This window comes from Scyliorhinus torazame, chromosome 16 (genome assembly GCF_047496885.1).
Source record: "Scyliorhinus torazame isolate Kashiwa2021f chromosome 16, sScyTor2.1, whole genome shotgun sequence".
NCBI classification, from domain to species: domain Eukaryota; kingdom Metazoa; phylum Chordata; class Chondrichthyes; order Carcharhiniformes; family Scyliorhinidae; genus Scyliorhinus; species Scyliorhinus torazame.
Window position 1 is genome coordinate 92,949,818 of NC_092722.1, and position 19,310 is coordinate 92,969,127.

Consider the following 19,310-nt stretch of genomic DNA (forward strand, 5'->3'; position numbering starts at 1 on the left):
CCACAATTCTGTGACTTTCACTTTAGTAATGGAGAGGGATAGGTACGTGCAACAGGGCAAGGTTTACAATTGGGGGAAGGGTAAATACGATGTTGTCAGACAAGAATTGAAGTGCATAAGTTGGGAACATAGGCTGGCAGGGAAGGACACAAGTGAAATGTGGAACTTGTTCAAGGAACAGGTGCTACGTGTCCTTGATATGTATGTCCCTGTCAGGCAGGGAAGAGATGGTCGAGTGAGGGAACCATGGTTGACAAGAGAGGTTGAATGTCTTGTTAAGAGGAAAAAGGTGACTTATGTAAGGCTGAGGAAACAAGGTTCAGACAGGGCATTGGAGGGATACAAGATAGCCAGGAGGGAACTGAAGAAAGGGATTAGGAGAGCTAAGAGAGGGCATGAACAATTTTTGGCGGGTAGGATCAAGGAAAACCCCAAGGCCTTTTACACATATGTGAGAAATATGAGAATGACTAGAGCGAGGGTAGGTCCGATCAAGGACAGTAGCGGGAGATTGTGTATTGAGTCTGAAGAGATAGGAGAGGTCTTGAACGAGTACTTTTCTTCTGTATTTACAAATGAGAGGGGCGATATTGTTGGAGAGGACAGTGTGAAACAGATTGGTAAGCTCGAGGAAATACTTGTTAGGAAGGAAGATGTGTTGGGCATTTTGAAAAACTTGAGGATAGACAAGTCCCCCGGGCCTGACGGGATATATCCAAGGATTCTATGGGAAGCAAGAGATGAAATTGCAGAGCCGTTGGCAATGATCTTTTCGTCCTCACTGTCAACAGGGGTGGTACCAGGGGATTGGAGAGTGGCGAATGCCGTGCCCCTGTTCAAAAAAGGGACTAGGGATAACCCTGGGAATTACAGGCCAGTTAGTCTTACTTCGGTGGTAGGCAAAGTCATGGAAAGGGTACTGAAGGATAGGATTTCTGAGCATCTGGAAAGACACTGCTTGATTAGGGATAGTCAGCACGGATTTGTGAGGGGTAGGTCTTGCCTTACAAATCTTATTGAATTCTTTGAGGAGGTGACCAAGCATGTGGATGAAGGTAAAGCAGTGGATGTAGTGTACATGGATTTTAGTAAGGCATTTGATAAAGTTCCCCATGGTAGGCTTATGCAGAAAGTAAGGAGGCATGGGATAGTGGGAAATTTGGCCAGTTGGATAACGAACTGGCTAACCGATAGAAGTCAGAGAGTGGTGGTGGATGGCAAATATTCAGCCTGGATCCCAGTTACCAGTGGCGTACCGCAGGGATCAGTTCTGGGTCCTCTGCTGTTTGTGATTTTCATTAATGACTTGGATGAGGGAGTTGAAAGGTGGGTCAGTAAATTTGCAGACGATACGAAGATTGGTGGAGTTGTGGATAGTAAGGAGGGCTGTTGTCAGCTGCAAAGAGACATAGATAGGATGCAGAGCTGGGCTGAGAAGTGGCAGATGGAGTTTAACCCTGAAAAGTGTGAGGTTGTCCATTTTGGAAGGACAAATATGAATGCGGAATACAGGGTTAACGGTAGAGTTCTTGGCAATGTGGAGGAGCAGAGAGATCTTGGGGTCTATGTTCATACATCTTTGAAAGTTGCCACTCAAGTGGATAGAGCTGTGAAGAAGGCCTATGGTGTGCTCGCGTTCATTAACAGAGGGATTGAATTTAAGAGCCGTGAGGTGATGATGCAGCTGTACAAAACTTTGGTGAGGCCACATTTGGAGTACTGTGTACAGTTCTGGTCGCCTCATTTTAGGAAGGATGTGGAAGCTTTGGAAAAGGTGCAAAGAAGATTTACCAGGATGTTGCCTGGAATGGAGAGTAGGTCTTACGAGGAAAGGTTGAGGGTGCTAGGCCTTTTCTCATTAGAACGGAGAAGGATGAGGGGCGACTTGATAGAGGTTTATAAGATGATCAGGGGAATAGATAGAGTAGACAGTCAGAGACTTTTTCCCCGGGTGGAACAAACCATTACAAGGGGACATAAATTTAAGGTGAAAGGTGGAAGATATAGGAGGGATATCAGAGGTAGGTTCTTTACCCAGGGAGTAGTGGGGGCATGGAATGCACTGCCTGTGGAAGTAGTTGAGTCGGAAACATTAGGGACCTTCAAGCAGCTTTTGGATAGGTACATGGATTACGGTAAAATGATAGTGTAGATTTATTTGTTCTCAAGGGCAGCACGGTAGCATTGTGGATAGCACAATGCTTCACAGCTCCAGGGTCCCAGGTTCGATTCCGGCTTGGGTCACTGTCTGTGAGGAGTCTGCACGTCCTCCCCGTGTCTGCGTGGGTTTCCTCCGGGTGCTCCGGTTTCCTCCCACAGTCCAAAGATGTGCGGGTTAGGTGAATTGGCCAATGATAAATTGCCCTTAATGTCCAAATTGCCCTTGGTGTTGGGTGGAGGTGTTGAGTTTGGGTAGGGTGCTCTTTCCAAGAGCCGGTGCAGACTCAAGGGGCCGAGTGGCCTCCTTCTGCACTGTGAATTCAATAATAATCTACGATTAATCTAGGACAAAGGTTCGGCACAACATCGTGGGCCGAAGGGCCTGTTCTGTGCTGTATTTTTCTATGTTCTATGTTCTATGCTTTGTCCTGGATGGTGTTAAGCTTCTTGAATGTTTTTGGAGCTGAACTCTTCCAAGCAATTGGAGAGTATTCCATTACACTCCTACTGGGCTAAATCGCTGGCTTTTAAAGCAGACCAAGGCAGGCCAGCAGCACGGTTCGATTCCCGTAACAGCCTCCCCGAACAGGTGCCGGAATATGGCGACTAGGGGCTTTTCACAGTAACTTCATTGAAGCCTACTTGTGACAATAAGCGATTTTCACTTTTCACTTTCACTTGTGCCTAGTAGATTGTGGACAGGCTTTGGGGAGTCATGAGGTTAGTTACTCACTCGAAAATTCCTAGCCTCTGACCTACTCTGGTAGCCAGAGTATGTATATGGCTCGTCCAGTTCAGTTTCTGGTCAGTGGTAATCCCCACCCCCCAGTGGGGGACTCAGTGATGGCAATGCCATTGAATGTCAAGAGGTAATGGTTAGATTCTCTCTTGTTGGAGATGTCCATTGCCTGGCACATGTGTGGCATGAATGTTACTTGTCACGTAGCAGCCTAAACCTGGATATTGTCCAGCCTTTTCTGCATGCGGATATGGTACTGAAATCATCAGTGAACATCCCCATTTCTGACCTTATGATGGAAGGAAAGTCATTGATGAAGCAGCTGAAGATGGTTGGGCCTGGGACACTACCCTGCGGAGCTTCTGCAGTAAAGTCCTGAAGCTGAGATGATTGACCTCCAACCACCACGACCATCTTCCTTTGTACCAAATATGACTCCAACCAGTGCAGTGTTTTCCCCCTGATTGCCATCAAGTCCAGTTTTACAGTTATGTGTTGTCCAGCCATTTCTATGAATGTCACAATGTTTTATTTTGATCGTACAGGTTTGAGAAAGTTTACACTTACACCTTGTATTACTTGGCGCAAGTCTACAAGCACCTAGATATGATTGAGAAGGCTGCCTGGTACTGCCACACTACTCTGCAACGCCAGCTGCAGTTTGCCAGCTACAACCCTGTGGAGTGGGCTATCAATGCTGCTACCTTGTCACAGTATTATATCACTAAGGTAAGTGTGCCTGTGCTCACACACACTTCAGCAGTTAGTGCGTGAAACAATGCCATGTGGTGTGTCAGTTTGACGTGGACATTTAAGAGCTGATTTGAAATTTGAGCTCCCAGCCACTCTGTGTGGTAATCCATCCCCTGTGGAAAATTGTCCCTTCAGACTTGAGAAAGGGAATTCCTGCAACAAGGGAATCACCAGATGCTTCAATAGAGGAAGGATCATTGGGAGACTGGAAGAGTGGGGTCATGGGGAGAGGGAGTGGGAGGATCAGGGAAAACAGGGAATGAAGTGGGGACAAAGGGAACATAGGAGTAGGAATTTAAGTCTCTCGAGCCTGTCCCGTCATTCAATGAGATCATGGCTGATCTGTAACCTAACTCCATATATCTGCATTTGGCCCATATTCCTCAATATATTTGCTGAACAAAAATCAATCTCAGATTTAAAATTAAGAACTGATCTAGCTTCAATTACTGTTACAACACCCTGGGTGAGTGCGCGGTCAGTTCCAGCCCCACAAACCCTGGAGTCCTAACAAAGAATAATGAAAAATTACAGCACAGGAACAGGCCCTTCGGCCCTCCAAGCTTGCGCCTATCCAGATCCTCTATCTAAAACTGTCGCCTATTTTCTAAGGATCTATCCCTCTGCTCCCTGCCCATTCATGTATCTGTCTAGATACATCTTAAATGACGCTATCGTGCCCGCCTCTACCACCTCCGCCGGTAATGCGTCCCAGGCACCCACCGCCCTCTGCGTAAAGAACTTTCCACGCATATCTCCCTTAAACTTTTCCCCTCTCACCTTGAACTCGTGACCCCTAGTAATTGAGTCCCCACTCTGGGGAAAAAGCTTCTTGCTATCCACCCTGATTATACTTCTTATGATTTTGTAGACCTCAATGAGGTCCCCCCTCAACCTCTGTCTTTCTAATGAAAACAATCCTAATCTACTCAACCTCTCTTCATAGCTAGCGCCCTCCATACCAGGCGACATCCTGGTGGACCTCCTCTGCACCTTCTCCAAAGCAGCTACATCCTTTTGGTAATGTGGCGACCAGAACTGTACGCAGTATTCCAAATGTGGCCGAACCAAAGTCTTATACAACTGTAACACGACCTGACGACTCTTGTACTCAATACCCCGTCCGATGAAGGCAAGCATGCTGTATGCCTTCTTGACCACTCTATCGACCTGCGTTGCCACCTTCAGGGTACAATGGACCTGAACTCCCAGATCTCTCTCTACATCCATTTTCCCCAGGACTCTTCCATTGACCTTGAATTAGATCTTCCAAAATGCATCACCTCGCATTTGCCTGGATTGAACTCCATCTGCCATTTCTCTGCCCAACTCTCCAATCTATTTATATTTTGCTGTATTCTCTGACAGTCCTCCTCGCTATCTGCAACTCCACCAATCTTAGTATCATCTACAAACTTGCTAATCAGACCACCTATACCTTCGTCCTGATCATTTATGTATATCACAAACAACAGTGGTCCAAGCACGGATCCCTGTGGAACACCACTAGTCACCTTTCTCCATTTTGAGGCACTCCCTTCCACCACTACTCTCTGTCTCCTGTGCCCAGCCAGTTCTTTATCCATCCAGCTAGTACACCCTGAACCCCATACGACTTGACTTTTTCCATCAACCTGCCATGGGAAACTTTATCAAACGCTTTACTGATGTCCATGTATATAACATCTACAGCCCTTCCCTCATCAATTAACTTTGTCACTTCCTCAAATAATTCTATTAGGTTTGTAAGACATGACCTTCCCTGCACAAAACCACACTGCCGATCACTGATAAGTCTATTTTCTTCCAAATGTGAATAGATCCTATCCCTCAGTATCTTCTCCAACAGTTTGCCTACCACTGACGTCAAGTTCACAAGTCTATAATTACCTGGATTATCCCTGCTAGTATTTTCTAAGGATCAAAGGGACAACATTAGCAATTCTCCAGTCCTCCGTGACCTCACCCGTGCTCAAGGATGCTGCAAATATATCTGTTAAGGCTCCAGCTATTTCGTCCCTCGCTTCCCTCAGTAACCTGGGATAGATTCCATCCGGACCTGGGGACTTGTCCACCTTAATGCCTTTTAGAATACCCAAAACTTCCCCCTTCCTTATGCCGACTTGACCGAGAGTATTTAAACATCCATCCCTAGCCTCAACATCCGTCATGTCCCTCTCCTTGGTGAATACCGATGCAAATTATTCATTAAGAATCTCACCCATTTCCTCTGACTCCATGCATAAATTCCCTTTTTTGTCTTTGAGTGGGCCAATCCTTTCTCTAGTTACCCTCGTGCTCCTTGTATACGAATACAAGGTTTTGGGATTTTCCTTAACCCTGTTAGCCAAAGATGGTGGGTAAGTTGTTCAAAGCTATTCTGTGAGACAGGATCTACAGGTATTTAGAGAGTCAAGGACTGATTTGAGACGGTCAGCCTGGCTTTGTGAGTGGAAAATCATGTCTCACGAATTTGGTTGAGTTTTTTGAAGATAGGTGAGGGCAGTGCCGTCGACGTTGTCTACATGGACTTTGGCAAGGCCTTTGATAAGGTACCGCATGGTAGGTTGCTGCATAAGGTTAAATCTCACGGGATCCAGGGTGAGGTAGCCTATTGGATCCGAAATTGGCTTGGCGACCGAAGCCAAAGGGTGGTTGTAGAGGGTTATTTTTCAAATTGGAGGCCTGTGACCAGTGGTGTGCCTCAAGGATCAGTGCTAGGTTCACTGTTATTCGTTGTTTACATTAATGATTTGGATGAGAATTTAGGAGGCATGGTTAGTAAGTTTTCAGATGACACCAAGATTGGTGGCATAGTGGATAGTGAAGAAGGTTATCTAGGATTGCAACGGGATCTTGATCAATTGGGCCAGTGGGCCGATGAATGGCAGATGGAGTTTAATTTAGATAAATGTGAGGTGATGCATTTTGGTAGATCAAATCGGGGCAGGACCTACTCAGTTAATGATAGGGTGTTGGGGAGAGTTACAGAACAAAGAGACCCAGGAGTGCAGGTTCATAGCTCCTTGTAAGTGGAGTCACAAGTGGACAGGGTGGTGAAGAAGGCATTCGGCATGCTTGGTTTCATTGATCAGAACATTGAATACTGGTGTTGGGACGCCTTGTTGAAGTTGTACAAGGCAACCTGGAATACTGTGTACAGTTCTGGTCACCGTATTATGGAAAGGATATTATTAAACTAGAAAGAGTGCAGAAAAGATTTACTAGGATGCGACCGGGACTTGATTGTTTGAGTTATAAGGAGAGGCTGGATAGACTGGGATTTTTTTCCCTGGAGCGTAGGAGGTTTAAGGGTGATCTTATAGAGGTCTAGAAAATAATGAGGGGCATAGATGAGGTAGATTGATGAGACATCTTTTCCCAAAGTTGGGGAGTCTAAAAAGGGGAGAGATACAAAAGTGTCCAGAGGGGAATTGTTTCACACACAGTGTGGTGAGTGTCTGGAATGAGCTGCTAGAGGCTGGTTTAGCACAGTGGGATAAATAGCTGGCTTGTAAAGCAGACCAAGGCCAGCAGCATGGGTTCAATACCAGCCTCCCTGAACAGGCGCTGGAATGTGGCGACTAGGGGCTTTTCACAGTGACTTCATTTGAAGCCTACTTGTGACAATAAGCAATTTTCATTTCATTTCATTTCAGAGGCAGTAGTAGAGGCGGGTGCAAATTTGTCTTTTAAAAAGCATTGATACAGTTATATGGGTAAAATAGATTTAGAGGGATTTGGGCCAAATGCGGGCAACTGGGACTAGCTTAGTAGTAAAAACTGGGCGGCATGGACAAGTTGGACTGATGGGCCTGTTTCCATGCTGTAAACCTCTATGACTCTATGACTTCTATGACTCTAAGTCAAGATAGTGAGTGGCTTGGAGGGGATGCTCCAGGTGGTGTTGGTGTGCCGAGGCATCTGTTTTCCTTGTCCTTCTATATGGTAGTGGTTGTGGTTCGGAATGTGCTGCCTAAGGACCTCTGGTGAATGCCTGCAGTGCATCTTGTAGATGGTACACGCAGCAGCTGCTGTTCACCTGTGGTGAAGGGATTGAGTGTTTGTGGAGCATGTGGGAGAAGGACCCTCGGGAACAGTATAAGGATCCTCATGTTTAAACCTTCCTTTCCTGTTTAAATCTGGTTTTTCTGTGTTATTTCCTTTATGTTCTGTTATGCTGGATTCCATAATTCTGCAGACCTTGATTTTGAACTGAAACACCTCCGGTACAAGGTGCTATTAACTGGTCCGAGGACTCCATCCAGTGTAGTGTGCTATCTGGCATAGTCCAGTGATGTCACATTTTGATGGACTTGGCTAGCAGCCAATCGGCTCCTCTGGATGGTTTTCGCTTGGTTAAATGAGTTCCACAACATTTTGGCAAATAAAGCAGAATCAATTTTGGGGTTCAATTCTGGTTAAGCCCAGGAGAGAGAAGGTGGGGACTCCATCAGCTAAGGCTGGTGTTTAACTTATGATTAAAATACTGCAAGCAATCTCTATCGTCAGCTCTGTAAAAGCCTAACCTCTGTTTGCAAGGCTGAGTACTGATAGCTCTCTCTTGAGACCTCTAAAGGTCTGGAAGAAAAAGCCTTTTCCTTTCTCTCTACCCTGCAGCCATAATACCTGCTCAAAGGCCAGGCAAGCTTTCAAAGAACAAAGAACAAAGAAATGTACAGCACAGGAACAGGCCCTTCGGCCCTCCAAGCCCGTGCCGACCATACTGCCCGACTAAACTACAATCTTCTACACTTCCTGGGTCCGTATCCTTCTATTCCCATCCTATTCATATATTTGTCAAGATGCCCCTTAAATGTCCCTATCGTCCCTGCCTCCACTACCTCCTCCGGTAGTGAGTTCCAGGCACCCACTACCCTCTGCGTAAAAAACTTGCCTCGTACATCTACTCTAAACTTTGCCCCTCTCACCTTAAACCTATGCCCCCTAGTAATTGACCCCTCTACCCTGGGGAAAAGCCTCTGACTATCCACTCTGTCTATGCCCCTCATAATTTTGTATACCTCTATCAGGTCGCCCCTCAACCTCCTTCGTTCCAGTGAGAACAAACCGAGTTTATTCAATCTCTCCTCATAGCTTATGCCCTCCATACCAGGCAACATTCTGGTAAATCTCTTCTGCACCCTCTCTAAAGCCTCCACATCCTTCTGGTAGTGTGGCGACCAGAATTGAACACTATACTCCAAGTGTGGCCTAACTAAGGTTCTATACAGCTGCAACATGACTTGCCAATTCTTATACTCAATGCCCCGGCCAATGAAGGCAAGCATGCCGTATGCCTTCTTGACTACCTTCTCCACCTGTGTAGCCCCTTTCAGTGATCTGTGGACCTGTACTCCTAGATCTCTTTGACTTTCAATACTCTTGAGGGTTCTACCATTCACTGTATATTCCCTACCTGCATTAGCCCTTCCAAAATGCATTACCTCACATTTGTCCAGGTTAAACTCCATCTGCCATCTCTCCGCCCAAGTCTCCAGACAATCTAAATCCTGCTGTATCCTCAGACAGTCCTCATCGCTATCCGCAATTCCACCAACCTTTGTGTCGTCTGCAAACTTACTAATCAGACCAGTTACATTTTCCTCCAAATCATTTATATATACTACAAAGAGCAAAGGTCCCAGCACTGATCCCTGTGGAACACCACTGGTCACAGCCCTCCAATTAGAAAAGCATCCCTCCATTGCTACCCTCTGCCTTCTATGGCCTAGCCAGTTCTGTATCCACCTTGCCAGTTCACCCCTGATCCCGTGTGACTTCACCTTTTGTACTAGTCTACCATGAGGGACCTTGTCAAAGGCCTTACTGAAGTCCATATAGACAACATCTACTGCCCTACCTGCATCAATCATCTTAGTGACCTCCTCGAAAAACTCGATCAAGTTAGTGAGACACGACCTCCCCTTCACAAAACCGTGCTGCCTCTCACTAATACGTCCATTTGCTTCCAAATGGGAGTAGATCCTGTCTCGAAGAATTCTCTCCAGTAATTTCCCTACCACTGAAGTAAGGCTCACCGGCCTGTAGTTCCCGGGATTATCCCTGCCACCCTTCTTAAACAGAGGAACAACATTGGCTATTCTCCAGTCCTCCGGGACATCCCCTGAAGACAGCGAGGATCCAAAGATTTCTGTCAAGGCCTCAGCAATTTCCTCTCCAGCCTCCTTCAGTATTCTGGGGTAGATCCCATCCGGCCCTGGGGACTTATCTACCTTAATATTTTTTAAGACACCCAACACCTCGTCTTTTTGGATCACAATGTGACCCAGGCTATCTTTCGAGGTTCTCGTTTTAGACTCCCCAACTTTGGGAAAAGATGTCGACTATCTACCTCATCTATGCCCCTCATTATTTTATAGACCTTTATAAGATCACCCTTAAGCCTCCTACGCTCCATGGAAAAAAAGTCCCAGTCTATCCAGCCTCTCCTTATAACTCAATGAAACCTCTCTTTTAAATTCTCAGGCAGAGAATTCTAATATTGTCTTAGTGAGACTGAGAGCCAACCTGGTGGAAGTCAGTCAAGTGAAAGTGACACCCCAGAGGAACCTCTAGGGTGTGGGCTTGGGTAGGGTGCTCTTTCAAAGAGCCAGTGCAGACTCGATGGGCCGAATGGCCTCCTTCTGCACTGTAAATTCTATGACTCTATGACTATGTATTCTTAATTGAAGGCACAAACTGAAAGATACAACCGGTGGGTTTCAACTCTCCGCATCCCGAGAAGATTGCCGACTACAAAGACCGCAACCTCTGAAGCGAAGATACTCATTGCTCACAGCCTTTTAATCCCCATTATTTTGATCCTTCCCTGTCCCACTGTGCGTTTGCCTTGTGTGCGTGGTGGAGGATGAGGCGGTGGTTGCGGAGTTAATTACATTTGCAGACCGTTGTCTATTATCGCCATTACATGTTCAACTCTTTTGTTATAAACAAAGAGTTCTTTTGTGTTTTACTTACAAATCTGGTGCCTGTAAATCGTTGGAACAATCGAGGGCACAAAAACCCACAAGTTTTACACAAATTATTGGTTAATTCACTTGACTGCATCACGAGAATGTGGACTGTGTGCCACAGACTATGGCGACTGACCACAGCGCAGCACATGGACTATACATTTTATGCAGACTGGAGTGTAGAGTGCATCCTGTGGGCAGTGGGACTGCAGAGTGTGGGCTATAAAGATTGTACTAACAGGGCGACTCTTTGTGTTTCTCTTGAGCAGCAGAGTTACATGGAAGGTCGTTTGTGCCTTTCTGCTTCCGGTGTGATCTTCAACCAAGTGAAAGGACCATGCTCTGAATCTCCTGCAGAGGACAGTAAGAAACGTTATTCAGTATCTTGGCAGAATGTGTCTAAAATTGAGGTATGGAAATATCCTGGATTAGGGAATGTACCCAATCTCAGAGCGAGGCAGCAGTTCACCCATCCTGGATTAGGGAGCTGTACCCAATCTCAGTGATGCAGCAGTGACGATATTGAGTTCTTTCTGCCCTCAGTCTGGTCTCAGTCAAACCTTGAGTCGGATTGAAGGTATTGATTTATTTTATTTCAAATAGCTTGCAAGCTCCACTCACTCTGATAAAAAGGCAGGAGACTCCATGTCTCTTGAAACTTCCAGAGCGAGTGAGATAAAGGGAGCACAGCATCTGGTTTCACACACATGGATTCAGCATCGGGTTTCACATACCCACGATCAAATAAGGGAACGGTGACAAATACAAAGCTCCCATAGGCTTTCCTCCGCATTCCTTAATTCTGAGGCTCCTCTCACCAGTCTCTCTTGTAACAAAGAAATGGTCCTAATGGCTGCCCTTCCCCCTCTTCATGCTTTGCGAAATCCCAGTTACAGGCAATTAGACTGCTACCTATTTTCTCCAGCCTAAACGAGAGATGTTTAAAAGTCCGCTACCCTAAACTTCTAATCACCTGTATTAGTATCTACTTTACCTAACTACTTATAGCTACTTATCCTCTTTCGAGAACCTTGCTCTTTTGCTCCATTCCTCAGCAGTTCACCCATCCTGGATTAGGGAGCTGTACCCAATCTCAGAGCGAGGCAGCAGTTCACCCATACTGGTTTAGGGAACTGTACCCAATCTCAGAGCAAGGCAGCAGTTCGCTCACCCAGGATTAGGAACTGTACCCAATCTCAGTAATGCAGCAGTTCACCCATCCTGGATTAGGAAGCTGTACTCATTCTCAAAGCGAGGCAGCAGTTCACCCGCCCTGGAGTAGGAAGCTGTACCCAATCTCAGAGCCAGGCAGCAGTTCACTAATCCTGGATTCGGGAGCTGTACCCATTCTCAGAGAGAGGCAGCAGTTCACCAATCCTGGATTAGGAAGCTGTACTCATTCTCAAAGCGAGGCAGCAGTTCACCCATCCTGGATTAAGGGAGCTGTACCCAGTCTCAGAGCGAGGCAGCAATTCACTCATAGAATCATAGAAGTTTACAGCATGGAAACAGGCCCTTCGGCCCAACCAGTCCATGCCGCCCAGTTTTTACCATTAAGCTAGTCCCAGTTGCCCGCACTTGGCCCATTACCCTCTATACCCATCTTACCCATGTAATTATCTAAATGCTTTTTAAAAGACACAATTGTACCCGCCTCTACTACTACCTCTGGCAGCCCATTCCAGACACTCACTACCCTCTGAGTGAAGAAATTGCCCCTCTGGGCCCTTCTGAATCTCTCCCCTCTCACCTTAAACCTATGCCCTCTAGTTTTAGACTCCCCTACCTTTGGGAAAAGATGTTGACTATCTACCTTATCTATGCCCCTCATTATTTTATAGACCTCTATAAGATCACCCCTAAGCCTCCTACGCTCCAGGGAAAAAAGTCCCAGTCTATCCAGCCTCTCCTTATAACTCAAACCATCAAATCCCGGCAACATCCTAGTAAATCTTTTCTGCACTCTTTCTAGTTTAATAATATCCTTTCTATAATAGGGCGACCAGAACTGCACACAGTATTCCAAGTGTGGCCGTACCAATGTCTTGTACAACTTCAACAAGACGTCCCAACTCCTGTATTCAGTGTTCTGACCAATGAAACCAAGCATGCCGAATGCCTTCTTCACCACCCTGTCCACCTGCGACTCCACCTTCAAGGAGCTATGAACCTGTACTCCTAGATCTCTTTGTTCTATAACTCTCCCCAACGCCATACCATTAACTGAGTAGGTCCTGGCCTGATTCGATCTGCCAAAATGCATCACCTCACATTTATCTAAATTAAACTCCATCTGCCATTCGTCGGCCCACTGGCCTAATTGATCAAGGTCCCGTTGCAATCCTAGATAACCTTCTTCACTATCCACTGTGCCACCAATCTTGGTGTCATCTGCAAACTTACTAACCATGCCTCCTAAATTCTCATCCAAATCATTAATATAAATCACAAATAACAGTGAACCCAGCACCGATCCCTGAGGCACACCACTGGTCACAGGCCTCCAATTTGAAAAACAACCCTCTACAACCACCCTCTGCCTTCTGTCGTGCAGCCAATTTTGAATCCAATTGGCAACCTCACCCTGGATCCCGTGAGCTTTAACCTTCTGCAACAACCTACCATGCGGTACCTTGTCAAAGGCTTTGCTAAAGTCCATGTAGACAACGTCTACTGCACTGCCCTCATCTACCTTCTTGGTCACCCCCTCAAAAAACTCAATCAAATTTGTGAGACATGATTTTCCACGCACAAAGCCATGCTGACTGCCCCGAATCAGTCCTTACCTCTCTAAATGCTTGTAGATCCTGTCTCTCAGAATACCTTCTAGCAACTTACCTACTACAGACGTTAGGCTCACCGGTCTGTAGTTCCCAGGCTTTTCCCTGCTGCCCTTCTTAAACAAGGGCACAACATTCGCCACTCTCCAATCTTCAGGCACCTCACCTGTGGCTGCCGATGATTCAAATATCTCTGTTAGGGGACCCGCAATTTCCTCCCTAGCCTCCCACAACATCCTGGGATACATTTCATCAGGTCCCGGGGATTTATCTACCTTGATGCGCTTTAAGACTTCCAGCACCTCCTCCTCTGTAATATGCACACTTCTCAAGACATCACTATTTATTTCCCTTAGTTTCCTAACATCCATGCCTTTCTCCACCGTGAATACCGATGAGAAGTATTCATTCAGGATCTCACCCAACTCTTGTGGCTCTGCACATAGATGTCCTTGTTGATCCTTAAGAGGCCCTACTCTGTCCCTAGTTACTCTTTTCCCCTTTATGTATCTGTAGAATCTCTTTGGATTCTCCCTTGCATTATTTGCCAAAGCAATTTCATGTCCGCTTTTTGCCTTCCTGATTTCCCTCTTAACTCTATTTCGACAATCTCTATACTCTTCAAAGGATCCACTTGATCCCAGTTGCTTATGTACGTCATATGCCTCCTTCTTCTTTTTGACCAGAGTCTCAATATCTCGAGTCATCCAGGGTTCCCTACTTCTACTAGCCTTGCCCTTCACTCTAAAGGGAATGTGCTTACCCTGCACCATGGTTAACACATTTTTAAAAGCCTCCCATTTACCAGCCGTCCCTTTGCCTGCCAACAGTCTCCCCCAATCTACCTCTGCAAGTTCCTGTCTGATACCATCAAAATTGGCCTTGCCCCAATTAAGAATTTTAACTCTTGGGCCAGACTTATCATTCTCCATAGCTATCTTAAAACTAATGGAGTTATGGTCACTTGTCCCAAAGTGATCCCTCACTAGCACTTCTGTCACTTGCCCTTCCTTATTTTCCAAGACGAGGTCAAGTTTTGCCCCCTCTCTAGTCGGTCCATCCACATACTGAATGAGAAATTCCTCCTGAATACACTCCACAAATTTCCCTCCATCCAAGCCCCTAATGCTATGGCTGTCCCAGTCAATGTTGGGAAAGTTAAAGTCCCCTACTACTACCACCCTATTATTCTTGCAGCTATCTGTAATCTCCTTACATATTTGCTCCTCAATTTTCCGCTGACTATTTGGGGGCCTGTAGTACAGTCCTACCAAGGTGATCTCTCCCTTCTTATTTTTCAGTTCCACCCATATAGACTCAGTGGGCGAACCCTCGGATATATCCCCTCTAAGTACTGCCGTGATGTTCTCCCTAATCAAAAACGCCACTCCCCCTCCTCTCTTACCTCCTGTTCTATCCTTTCTATAGCATCTGTACCCCGGAACATTGAGCTGCCAGTCCTGCCCCTCCCTCAGCCATGTTTCAGTCATAGCTATAATATCCCAGTCCCATGTGCCCGTCCATGCCCTGAGTTCATCCGCTTTGCCCGTCAGGCCCCTTGCATTGAAATAAATGCAGTTTAATGTAGACTTTCCTTGCTCTCTGCCCTGCTTTCTCTGGTCATGCTTTACACACTCTCCCTTCCTGCCTTTTGTTTCTGTCCCCACTGACTTCCTACATCGGTTCCCATCCCCCTGCCACATTAGTTTAATCCTGGAGTAGGAAGCTGTACCCAATCTCAAAGCGAGGCAACAGTTCATCTATCCTGGAGTAGGGAGTTGTACCCTATCTCGGAGTGAGGAAGCAGTTCATCCATCCTGAAGAAGGGAACTGTACCCAATCTCAGAGCGAGGCAGCAGTTCACCCATCCTGGAGTAGGGAGTTGTACCCAATCTCAGAGGGAGGCAGCAGTTCACCCATCCTGGAGTAGGAAGCTGTACCAATGTCAGAATGCGGCAGCAGTTCACTCATCCTGGATTAGGGAGCATTACCCAATCTCGGAGCGAGGCAGCAGTTCACCGATCCTGGAGTAAGGAACTGTACCCAATCTCAGAGTGAGGCAGCAGTTCACCCACCTTGGAGTAGGGAACTGCACCCAATCTAAGAGCGAGGCAGCAGTTCGCCCATCCTGGATTTGGAAGCTGTACCCAATCTCAGGGCGAGGCAGCAGTTCACCCATTCTGGAGTAGGAAGCTGTACCAATCTCAGAGCGCGGCAGCAGTTCACCCATCCTGGAGTAGGGAGTTGTACCCAATCTCAGAGCGAGGCAGCAGTTCGCCCATCCTGGAGTAGGGAGCTGCACCCAATCTCAGAGTGAGCCAGCAGTTCACTCACCCAGGATTAGGGAGCTGGAAAAGGGGGGATACGATGGAATGTGGGTTGTATAGACCCATATCCCTATTGAACACGGGCGTGAAAGTATTGGCTAAGTTGTTGACGGGGAGAATGGAGGATTGTGTCCCGGGGGTGATTGCAGAAGATCAAACAGCCTTCGTGAAGGACAGGCAGCTCGCGAGTAATATTAGACGGCTGTTGAATGTGGTGATGAATCCGTCGAGAGCTCTGGTACCGGAGGTGGTGGTGTCCATTGACGCGGAGAAAGCATTTGATCGGCTGGAGTGGCGGTATTTGTTTGAAGTTTTCGGAAGATTTGGGTTTGGGCCGAGATTTGTGGCATGGGTGCGGTTGCTGTATGTGGCGCCAAGATTGAGGGTGAGGACGAATGATATGAGCTCACGAAGCTTTGACTTACACAGGGGTACGAGGCAGGGGTGCCCGCTGTCACCGCTGCTGTTTGCGCTGGCCATAGAGCCATTGGCGATGGCTCTCGGGGTCGGCAGAGTGCCAGGGGATAATGAGGGGACAGAGGAAGCATCAGGTGTCGCTCTATGCCGATGACCTCTTGCTGTATGTTTCGGATCCGTTGGAGAGTATGGGAAGGATTATGGGCCTGTTGGGGAGGTTTGGAGGGTTCTCGGCATACAAGCTGAATGTAGGGAAAAGAAAGGTATTCCCGGTGAATGAGCTGGCACAGCGGGCTAATTTAGGGGGGATGCCACTTACGGTAGCGAGGGATAGGTTTAGGTGCTGGGGGATTCAGGTAGCGAGGAAATGGACGGGGCTCCATAAGTGGAACTTCACGAAGCTGGTGGAGGAGGCCAGGGAGGATCTTAAGAGGTGGGATACACTGCACTTAACGTTGGCGGGGAGGGTCCAAGTGGTGAAAATGAATATTCTGCCGAGGTTCTTATTTATCTTTCAGGCTCTCCCGAACTTTATACGAAAGGCCTTTTTTCGGAAAGACGACACAATCATCTCTACTTTTTATGGGCGGGGAAGGTGGCGAGGGTGGGGAGGACCCTGATACAGAGGCAACAGGGAGGGTTGCCAAACTTGCTTCATTATTATCAGGCGACGATGTGGACAAGGTGCGGCGGTGGTGGGAGGGAGAAGGGGTAGAGTGGGTTAGGATGGAGGAGGAGTCTTGTAAGGAGTCTAGTTTGAGGGCTATGGCGACGGCAGCATTGCCAATGGCTCCGAGTAGGTATTCAGGGAGCCCAGTGGTGCAGTCCACGGCGAAGATATGGAATCAGCTGAAGAGGCATTTTAGGGTGGAAGGGATGTCGGTGGTAACGCCGCTGTGCGACTCTCATGGGTTTGAGGATAGTGTATACAGGAGGTGGAGGGATGTGGGGCTGGTTAAGGTGAGGGATTTGTATTTGTAGGAAGGATTCGCCAGTCTGGAGGAGATAAGGGAGAGGATAGAGCTGCCGATTGGTAGTGAGTTCAGGTATCTACATGTTAGTGACTTTGCACAAAATGTCGGGAAGGGGTTCCTTAGATTGCCGGGATACACCCTGCTGGAGCGACTGCTGCTTCCGGAAGTGGAAGGGGAGGGAAGAATTGGGGATATATGTGTCTGGGGGAGCAGGGAGGCGAGCGGGTGGTGAAGATCAAGGAGAAATGGGAAGCGGAGTTGGGAATGGAGATCAATTGGGGAGTATAGAGTGAGGCACTGTGAAGGGTAAACGGGACCTCCCCTTGTGCAAGGATGAGCCTGACACAGTTTAAGGTGGTGCACAGGGTGCATGTGACTCGGGCGAGAATGAGTGGGTTCTAATAGGGGGTAGCAGATGAGTGTGAGAGGTGTGGGTGAGGGCCAGCGAATCATGCGCACATGTTGTGGGGTTGTGAAAACTTGGGCAGATTCTGGGCGGGAGTGTTCACGGTCTTAGTCAGGATATGGAGATGCCAGCGTTGGACGATGGTGAGCACAGTACGAAGTCTTACAACACCAGGGAAAAGTCCAACTGGTTTATTTCGATGTCACTAGCTTTCGGAGCGCTGCAACTTCCTCAGGTGAATGAAGAGGTATGTTCCAGAAACATATATATAGACAAATTCAAAGATGCCAAACAATGCTTGGAATGCGACCATTAGCAGGTGATTATATCTTTACAGATCCAGAGATGGGGTAACCCCAGGTTAAAGAGGTGTGAATTGTATCAAGCCAGGACAGTTGATAGGATTTCGTAGGCCAGATGGTGGGGGATGAATGTAATGCAACATGAATCCCAGGTCCTGGTCGCATTCCAAGCATTGTTTGGCATCTTTCAATTTGTCTGTATATATATGTTTCTGGAACATACCTCTTCATTCACCTGAGGAAGGAGCAACGCTCCGAAAGCTAGTGACATCGAAACAAACCTGTTGGACTTTAACCTGGTGTTGTAAGACTTACTCAGGATAGTGGAGGTTATTTAGGGTTTAAAAAAAAAGGATTAGGAAGCTGTACCCATCTCAGCGAGGCAGCAATTCACTCATCCTGGATTAGGGAGCTGTACCCAATCTCGGAGCGAGGCAGCAGTTCACCGATCCTGGAGTAGGGAACTGGACCCAATCTCAGAGCGAGGCAGCAGTTCACCCATCATGGATTAGGGAGCTGTACCCAATGTCAGACCGAGTCAGCAGTTCACCCATCCTGGATTCGGAAGCTGTACCCAATCTCAGAGCGAGGCAGCTGTTCACCCAATCTGGAGTAGGGAGCTGTACCCAATCTCAGAGCGAGGCAGCAGTTCACCCATCCTGGAGTAGGGAGCTGTATCCAATCTCAGAGCGAGGCAGCAGTTCACTCAACCTGGATTAGGGAGCTGTACCCAATCTCGGAGCAAGGCAGCAGTTCACCGATCCTGGAGTAGGGAACTGTACCCAATCTCAGAACGAGGCAGCAGTTTACCCATCCTGGAGTAGGGAACTGTACCCAATCTCAGAGCGAGGCAGCAGTTCACCAATCCTGGATTAGGGAGCTGTATCTAATGTCAGAGCGAGTCAGCAGTTCACCCATCCTGGATTCGGAAGCTGTCCCCAATCTCAGAGCGAGGCAGTGTTCACCCAATCTGGAGTAGAGAACTGTACCCAATCTCAGATCGAGGCAGCAGTTCACCCATCCTGGAGTAGGGAACTGTACCCAATCTCAGAGCGAGGCAGCAGTTCACCCATCCTGGATTCGGAAGCTGTACCCAATCTCAGAGCGAGGCAGCTGTTCACCCAATCTGGAGTTAGAGAGCTGTACCCAATCCTGGATTAGGGAGCTGTATCCAATGTCAGAGCGAGTCAGCAGTTCACCCATCCTGGATTCGGAAGCTGTACCCAATCTCAGGGAGTCAGCCGGTCACCCATTCTGTGGGAGGGAGCTGTACCCAATCTCAGAGCGAGGCAGCAGTTCATCTACTCTGGAGTAGGAAACTATTCCAAATCTCAGTGAGGCAGCAATTCACCCATCCTGGATTCGGGAACTGTACCCAATCTCAGTGAGGGAGCAGTTCACTAATTCTGGGTTTGGGAGCTGCACCCAATCTCAGAACGAGGCAGCAGTTAACCCACCCTGGAGTAGGGAGCTGC

The 19,310-nt window shown here is 47.5% G+C and overlaps 1 protein-coding gene across 2 annotated transcripts in view; it reads left to right on the forward strand.

The window, feature by feature from the left end:
- Positions 1 to 19,310, forward strand: part of kifbp (kinesin family binding protein) — a 233,458-nt gene that overhangs the window by 49,105 nt on the left and 165,043 nt on the right. For both annotated transcript variants that reach the window (XM_072478752.1, XM_072478753.1), the window contains 2 exons: positions 3,445 to 3,628; positions 10,899 to 10,992. In XM_072478752.1, coding sequence (XP_072334853.1) covers positions 3,445 to 3,628; positions 10,899 to 10,992 — 278 coding nt within the window. The remainder of the gene's footprint in view (positions 1 to 3,444; positions 3,629 to 10,898; positions 10,993 to 19,310) is intronic.